Raw genomic sequence first — 8357 nt, forward strand, 5'->3', positions numbered from 1 at the left:
CACAAAACCGCTGCAATTTATAGTTGCAAAACTTCTTCAGATGTATAGTTCCAATCACAAGGCTGCTGCAAATCTGTGTTTGCAATCACAAAACCACTGCAGATTTATAGTGATGATCATAAGAGCGCTGCAGATTTGCGCCTGCAATCACAAACGCACCGCAGCTTTATAGCTGCAATCGCAAAACAGCTGCAAATTCGCAGTCATGATCCCAAAACCGCTGCAAATCCGCACTCGCGGCCGCGAACCCGCTGCAGGTTTGCAGCTGCGATCGCAGAACCGCTGCAGGTTTGCAGCTGCAACCCCAAAACTGCTGCAGAGTTGTGCTTGCAGCTGCAAAACCCCTGCCAGCTTGTTTGCCGTCGCAAGAGCGCTGCAGATTTACGGCTGCAATCACAAAACCAGCGCGGATTTACAGCTGCAGTCACAAAACTAGCACAGACTCGCAATCTGCCATCCCAAAAGTACCCTTTGCACTTGCAAAACCCGCTGCAAAAGTGCCGTTTGCAATCTGTCCGTCCGTCCATCCGTCCCCCCTCCCCCCCCGCCGTGGCTCCGTGGCCGCTCCCGCGAGAGCAGCCACCAGTTCCCGCTGTGGATGGGGGGGGGGGGACACCCACAACGGGGACACCCACCTCAACCACAGCCTCCGCCGTGGGCTCCGGCTCACTCATGGGCTCCCCGGAGGGGTCCGCCGAGCCCTTCGCCACCCCCTTGCCGTGGCCTCCTTGCTCCGAAACCCCTTCCCGGGATTTTTTGGGGCTTCGTTTCGCTTTGTCGCCTGCGAACGGAAAGCGGATGCGTGGTTGGGATTAGCCCGAAATCCTCGCCTTCCCCTCCCTGCGTGACGGCGGGCACTGGGGACCCTCCTCTTCCTGGCCACCTCGGGGGTCCCAGCGCCTCCAGCGAGGCCGCGGGCGGCAGCGTTTCAGCATCCACCACCCAAAACATCACCGAATATCCCCGCGGCCACGCAGGGCTTGGTAAATAAAACCAACCAACCAGGCTCTGGGCGAGAGGCGAATGATGGAAAGAAAGGGAAATACAAAAAAAAACCCACTGCCCGGCGCTTCCCCGTGCCCAAAATCGGTGGAAATGTGCTTACTGTGCTGCGCTGGGTCCCCCCCCCCAGCCCCGGGCAGGATGGTGCTGGCTCCTGCCGGGGAAAGGAGCTGCTTGGAGAGAGTAAGCCAGGCCTTTCGGCAAATCCTGGCCCTCGTTAAGCTCATTAAAGGGCAGGGGTTTGCTCTGGCAGAAAAGCCTTGGGGTGGAGCGTTCCCCGGGCGGCTACAGGGCAAAGCGGCGTTAAACACCCCCGGGGATGCGCCCGCAGCCGCCCCCCGGGGCGGCAAATTTGAATGAAGGATTTTTTGCCCCCACCCCGGCAGGGAAAGCCACCGGTAAATCCCCAACCCGAGCTCAAACTCCCCCGCGGCGGGGGGCTGGGGGTATCCTGTCCTTGAAATAAATCACGGATGCGACCTCCGGAGAGGGTTGGGGTCTCCCAGGCGCTCACTTCCCACCCGGAAAAGAGCCTTTTCCCCTCCCTGGGAGCCAAATTAACAGCGAAGCGGGGGGACAGAGCCGGGGAGAGAAGGTGGGATCGAGGATTTCCAGCGTCTCGGGTCCCTCCGCTGGGCTCGTGGCTCCCCCCTCGCTTTGGGGATGCAAAAAACCTTATTTTTCCCCCCTCATTTCTCCCCTTACCTTCCCCTCCCGGAGCCCTTCGCGATCACAAAACCACTGCTAAGCAACGAGCGTCTGTTGTGCTTCGCTGTCCAACAGCATCTCCTCAACACCAGCAAGGAGGGGGAACCACAAAAGCTCCTCACGGCCCCTCTGTGCCAGTGGGGGGGGAAAAAAAACCCCTATTTGGCACCAAAACCGTTTTATTATTGGCTTTGAAGCGTCACATCTCTCACCTGGGCTGGCGCGCTCGCTGCCGGGCGCAGTGAAGCTCTGAAACCAAAACGCTCGGCCTCCAGTCGGGACAGGGAAAAAAAAAGAAAAACCCAAGGCACCGAAACAAAAGAAAGGCGAAACGCAGCGAAAGGCCTTAACATAAATAGGTAAGAAAATATTTATTTGCTTCAAGAGGAATCTCAACCCCAGCTCTGTCAAAGAGACCGACTCCGTTGTGTCCTTCATGGCGCCTATCGCTTAATAAAACGTCCGCAGAAAGAAGTAAAAACCTGTCTTCAAACAGAGGAGGAAAAACAACTTCCCAGAGGAAAAAAAAAACGAGGAATTGCAGCATCGAAACGCAAGCGGTTCGGCTCCCCGCCCCCCGCCTCGCTGAGCGAAGCGCTCGGAAAATAAACTGGGGTGACGCTCGGCACCTCAGCAGGATGTTTGTCAGGATTTCGCAGGCGAGGTGGCTCCAGGGGGGATTTCTCCAGCCCAAATCCACGAGGAGAAAGCGGAGGAGGCTCCGTGGCACCCACCTTTAGCAAAAATCACCTTCATTCAGGCGACAGCGCGAGCGAGAGTCCTGCTCCGAGCGCCCGCTCCCCCTCTCGTTACGAAGGAGGGGCGACGAAGTGGATGGGGTTTTTTTTTTTGCAGAAAGGAGCAGCCTCAGAGGTTTCCTGCGATCCAGTAGAAAAGAAAAGGCCCCTGAGGTGGAGGGTGCTGGTGTGGAGTGTTTTAAGGCACATGTTCATTCGCTTTCTGGCACTTATTTCAGCATTTTGAGGCTGGGAAGGGGGGGATTTAAGGGCAGGAGCCGGGTGTCCCACAGCCCCTGCTTTGGTCCTGAAGGAGTCACGAGGATCCCAGCACCCACAGGGATGAAGGGCCCCGGTCAGAACTGAACCCAGCCTGTGTTCGCCTGGGGCTGGTTAGAAGCCGACCTGGAGAGAGAGAGAAAAAAAAAAAAAAATAGGGGAAAAAAGGTTTCCGACCCTGAAAGGGACTGTGGCATGTGGGGGGGGGAGCTGGGCAGCTGCGAACGGGTCCTCCGGGGTCACCCCAAAACTCTCCCCGCTGCTCAGAGCGGTGGGGGAAGATGGGGCGCGCTGGGAGGAAGAGGAAGGCAGCACTGAACTCGGGGAATCTGCACCCCACGCTGCCAGAGCCACTCCGAAATCCCACAGGGGTGTTCGGAGGGAGCAGTGCCCCCACCCCAGCAGGGGGATTTTCAGCAGAACCAGCGGGATTGGGTCCGGATGGGTGGGGTTTTTCCCACGCTGTGGGGGCTGCCTGTGCCACACACAAATCCCACACGGCCTCACCCTGAAGCTTTGGCAAAATCCCCCCAGACATCGGCGGCGGCGGCGGCGGCAGACGGAGCAGCAGCGGGCTGCGGCCAGGACAAGAGGGTGTCTGTCGGCGGCCAGGAAAGTCAGAGAGAGAGACAACAAAACACCAGGAGTTATTTCCCACCCTTACTCCCAGATTCCCCCTCTGTTTTCCCAACTTTGACGGATAAAACCGACTCTGAAGAGCTTTGCAGTCATGGCTGCGGGACCACGGACCTGTGATGGGGGTGCCCGGGAGCTGGGCGGGCGCGGAGAGCCAAGACGGCCGCTCTCCGGAAGGACAAACCGAAGCCGATTTTCCTCCAGGAGGTGGTGGGAGCAAGCTCAGGCCCCCAGGACCCGCAGGACGTGGCCTGGTGTTTCCCACGGCTCCTTCCTTTTTCTTCATATTCTGAAAGAAGAGGGGGAAACTTGGGCGGTGCCACGTTTAAATCCAGAGCTGGAGCGGGATTCCTCCCAGCCGTGGCCCACACGAAGCCAAACTGCTTCATTCTGGGGGAAAAAAAAAACCCTGCAGCGCTGCAGCATCCCCCAGCTGGCGCAGCAGAAGGATGTTTTTTACCCTCAAATCCCCACCACGAACCCCCAGGCCCCGTTTTGGGAACGGCCACGCAACCTCCCATCCCCGCACGCAGCGTTATCCCGAAGGGCTCTGCTCCGGCCCTCCCCCTGCGCAGGGATTTTGGGGAGAAGCCGCCGCTTCCTCTCGTGCCACCCCCAAGGGGAAGGCGGATTTCGCCGGGCAAAGCCCTCACCGCGATGTTGAGTTTGATGGTTTGCCCCTCCTTGAAGCCCAGGTCCAGTTTGGGTCCCTGCTGGGGGTTCTCGGCCTGTTTGGCCAGCTCGCCCTGCTGCCTCACCCACCTGCAGGGATGAAATAAGCACAAAAATGACACGTCACCCACCAGCCTGAGGCTCTCCCGGATCAATCCTGCCCAAACCCACCCCCCCTGCCTGGCAGCACATCCCTGAGGGAGCTGGAGGTGACCCGGGACTCCGCCTGCCCGAGCGCCGTGCTACAGGGAACGACTCCTCGGGCGCCGGAGCCGCACGGAGCCTCCAGCCAGCGGCACATCCCAGCCTGCCCCCAAAACCCCCACCAGCTGCCAGGAGCTGAAGCAGCATCCCAGTCCCTCAGGAGCAGCCCTTGACTGGTAGCACAGGAAGAGAAAGAAAGGAATGAGGGAATTTGCCCAGTTTTACACTGGGAAGACCAGTTTGGGACCCTGGTAATACAGACTGGGAAATGTTTGAGGGAGCGAGCTGCCGGCACAAAGGCTGCGCAGAGAAACGGGCGTTTCCAGCCCTTCGCACCACGCTTGCCCGCTCAAGCGCGGCAGGAGCTCGCAGCTTCCCCTCCCCCACCATTTTGGGGGGACACACACACACAGGACACCTGCAAAAAAAAACAAACCCTGCAAACCAGTCGAGCTGAGAGGACCCGGGGAGGGAACTCACTTGAAATGGTCTTGCAGAGCCACGTTGAAGTCAAAAGCATCCCCTCTGTCAACGAAGCCGACGCCGATGAAAGCACGGCGGCCTGGGGGAGGAGGAAGAGTCAGGGCTGGAGTCCCAAAGGAGCGGAGGAAGAGGGATGGGGTACCCCACCCCAGCCGCCCTCGTGCCTGCCGCCCCCTCCAGCTGGAGCAGGGACCCCGGGGGCTGAGGGAAGGGGTGGATGGATGGACCTTTAGCTGGTTGGTTGCGCACACAGGCTCAGCAAAACCAGCTTTTAAATCGGCAGAAGCGAGTCCAAGCCGAGGGTGGCCCCACGGCGCCGACCCTGCGCACAGGGGCGGCCCCACGCGCACGCCGGGCGGCCAAATGAAACAGTTACCATCCAGTTTGCATTCTGAATAGATAATTACTTTCACTGATAACCAATTGCTTTTAGTGAACGACTTAATTGCTTTAAGGAACAACTGACGCTACGTATTGATGATATTAGTTTACGTTGTAGTAAGAAACACCCAAAACCTCCCTGATGCTCAGAAACAGCAGCTGCTGCCTCGCAAAGAAGGTCAAAGCTAAAGCTGCTGCAGGTTGTGAAATTGTCCGGAACAGAACAGGGAGGCAGGAGACAGGTACAGGGGGTGAAAGTGCCCATTCTCGGCACGTCTTATCTTATGGGATGAAACCAGAGAAACTAAGGAATGTTAAGGTGAAGACCCTCACCTCCTCCCCATCCTGATTTGTATTATCACAGATCATGACCAGTAAGATAACCAATGACTGTATTAGCATAGGAATATTAATGAAGTTAGTTAATAAGGTGGACCAATCATGGTAAATGTCAAAATTAATAGTGGGCATAACATGCATGCTGATGTTAAAATAGGTTAAAGACCGTGAATTTGCAGAAAAAGGGTATAAAATGCTGAATTTTTTTATGTAACGTTGAAGCACGTCAGGTGGAGCCATCCCCCGTGCTCCCCAGCGCTGCAGTAAAGAGGTGCCGGCTTCTCTGCACCGGGGTGGATAAGTTTGTCGTGATGGCGACCAGACAAAACTGGGTTTATTGCCGATGAAGGACAGAGCGCGGTGGGAGCGAGAGAATCCGTCCCTTTCCCACCATACGCAGGGAATGATTAGCCCTTGGCAGCAGGAATCCCTCGGGAACAAGAGCAGCGAGGGCCCTGAAGACGCCCTGGGGCAGCTCCCCCCCGCTGTGCCCCCAGTATCGCGACGTACCGTTGCCATCTTCGACCCGGATGACGAAGTATCTGCTGGAGTCCGTCACGCTCTCCACGGCGATGCCGGGGAACTGCTCCACCGGCGCCTGGGCAAAAAGCTCTCCTGAAAAAGAGGAACCGGAGCGGGTTAACACCAGGGCATAGAGTCTCTGGGGTGACTTCCTCCCCCTCAAAAGGCACCGAGCTGTTGCCTTCCCTCCTCCTTACCTGAGGTCTTGTCCTCCAGCTTAATGAACGCCACCTTGCCCTTGGCCGTGATCCGCAGCCTGCCGCTCCACGCTGGCTGGTCCAGCTGCCACTCTGCAGCTCTGGAGAAAGAGGAAACGGCGACGGATGCCTGAGCCGCCTCTCGCATCCCAAACACCACCCCCCCACCTGTTTAATGCCCCCACGACGCATCACGGGGCTCATCTGCTTGATTCTCCTCGTTAACGGCACCGAAGCGGCGCGAGCGAGAACCCGCTTGCACCCCTGCTCGCTGCGGAAGGAAGCAGATTTGTCACGACATCCCTCTTTTCACCCCAAACCAGAGGGCTCCCTGCGAAACCAGGCGTCAGGTCCCAGCGGGGAACCGGGCGAGAATGACAGCAGAGGTTTCGCTTCCCTTTCCACAGGATCTCCAGCTCGAAAGCAGCTCCTCAGAGGTGCTGAGCCGCGGCAGCTACAGCCGAGCTCGGCCTCTGTCAGGCTGAGGAGTGACGGGAGAGGAGCCCCAAAATACACACGGGGGCGGGATGGAGAACCCCCCACTGGGGGCGCGGGGCCGGGATGGGGGGGCAGAGACCTCATGAGGGGCAGGCCTGGCTGCCCCACAGCGAGAGGCAGGGCCCACACACCCCACGGGGAGCGGGCAAACCCGCCCCACATTGCCATGACAGGAGGGGCAGGAGCCCTCCGGGGAGGGAGGGGACGGACGCCATGTCACCCCCGGCGGGACAGACGCGCCCCACAGCGGGCCAGGGCCCACGGGAGAAGGGCGGGGCCCACCTGTAGCCGCGGTTGGAGGCCCGCGGCGGCACCCGGTAGACGTGCACCGCCGGTTTCACGCACAGCACCGCCTCGTACTCCTCCTCCTCCCCTGCCATGGCCGCCGTCGCGGCGGAACTCCGCCCGCCGCCGCTCTGCCCCCACCCGTCTCGATGGTGCCGCCCCGTCTCGGTGGTACCGCCCCCTCTCGGTGGTACCGCCCCGTCTCGGTGGTACCGCCCCGTCTCGATGGTACCGCCCCGTCTCGGTGGTACCGCCCCGTCTCGATGGTACCGCCCCGTCTCGATGGTGCCGCCCCCTTTCCCCAGGCGGGGCCGAGGGAGGGGGAGGCGCTTCCGCCGCGGCGACCCCTGGTGGGCGGGAGGCTCCACTGCAGGGACGTGTGTGCTGGGGGGGGAACTGGTCCCAGTACGATACCGGAACTGGGAACCAGTACGCCGTCGCGGCAAGCCGCTGCATAGCGCCCGGCTGCGGTCAGCGCCCAGCCGCGCCGGCTCCTGCAGCACCTTTCCTCCCTGGTTAGCAACGCCGAGGCACTAAAAATCACATTTTTTCCTGATTTTCCATTAAATAAAAGTATGAAAACTAAGAATTAAAAGGGAGGCAACACCCGGGGGAGCTGCCAGCACAACCCGACCCCCCCCTGGCCTCGGCCAGAGGCACCCTGAGGGCCTCGGCCCACCGCCTCCGGCGTTCTCGAGCACAACACCCGAGTGGAGAGGCCGCCACATCGCAAAAAACTAAATAAAATAAATCCAATAAATTAAAAATTGCTGCTTTTACCCTCCACGGCAAGAGGCAGCACAGGGACAGCTCACACCTGGCCTTGCAAACTACATCTTCCCCCTGAGCGCTGCCACTTCCCACCCTCCTCCGACCACTTCTCCCCAGCGGGCCTAAAAACGGGGCAAATTTTCCCCTTTTTGGGTAAATAGCAGCACAATTGCAGCCAAACGCTCCCAAATTTTACCGTCCTGATGAATTTTTAAGGAGCTCCTCGCACAGGGAGCTTAAGCTGCCACTGAAACATCCGTCTTGCAGCAGCCCCTGCGAGAGACGGGGATAAAGGAGGGGAAAAAAAAAGTCGTTAAAAGTTTGAAGACATTTATTTAAAATACAACTTATAAAACAGTTTTCTTTTCGGCGCACATTTTGGGGTGAAAACACGCGGTACCGTGTTTATCCTCCACCTTCCCGGGACGAAGGGGCTTCCCGCAGGAACGCCGCCGAGCCCTGCCCGCGGGCGGGACGTATCCTGGTCCCCGGGCTGGAGAAGCCGGGAGATTTCGGTGCCGGAAAAGGTGATTTTGGTGATGGAGATTTCAGTGCCGGAGATGGAGATTTCGGTGCCGGAGATGGAGATTTCTGTGTCGGAGACTGAGATTTCGGTACCGGCGGCGGAAGCAACTTTAGCACT

The 8357-nt window shown here is 59.0% G+C and overlaps 1 protein-coding gene across 1 annotated transcript; it reads right to left on the reverse strand.

Annotated features, from left to right (window-relative positions):
- Positions 1-2056: 2056 nt before the first annotated feature.
- On the reverse strand, positions 2057-7038 carry NECAP2 (NECAP endocytosis associated 2). Its single transcript, XM_086476053.1, has 8 exons — positions 6941-7038; positions 6161-6261; positions 5952-6056; positions 4719-4800; positions 4016-4124; positions 3477-3651; positions 3234-3324; positions 2057-2852 (listed from the first exon to the last, which is right to left on the reverse strand). The coding sequence occupies exons 1-8, from the start codon at positions 7036-7038 to the stop codon at positions 2804-2806; spliced, it is 810 nt and encodes a 269-aa protein (XP_086332179.1). The 3' UTR covers positions 2057-2803.
- Positions 7039-8357: the final 1319 nt, after the last annotated feature.

This window comes from Leptosomus discolor, chromosome 20 (assembly GCF_034619465.1).
Source record: "Leptosomus discolor isolate bLepDis1 chromosome 20, bLepDis1.hap2, whole genome shotgun sequence".
NCBI lineage: Eukaryota > Metazoa > Chordata > Aves > Leptosomiformes > Leptosomidae > Leptosomus > Leptosomus discolor.

Bases quoted from the DNA above. Each gene is read 5' to 3' on its own strand.
- NECAP2 (XM_086476053.1), bottom strand. From the start codon at position 7,038: ATGGCAGGGGAGGAGGAGGAGTACGAGGCGGTGCTGTGCGTGAAACCG. The intron at 4,801-5,951 runs GTACGTCGCGAT...CTCCTCCCCCAG, and splicing joins CCGGGTCGAAGATGGCAACG to GCCGCCGTGCTTTCATCGGC. The intron at 3,325-3,476 runs GTCCGTGGTCCC...GGCCGCCGACAG, and splicing joins CCCGGGCACCCCCATCACAG to ACACCCTCTTGTCCTGGCCG.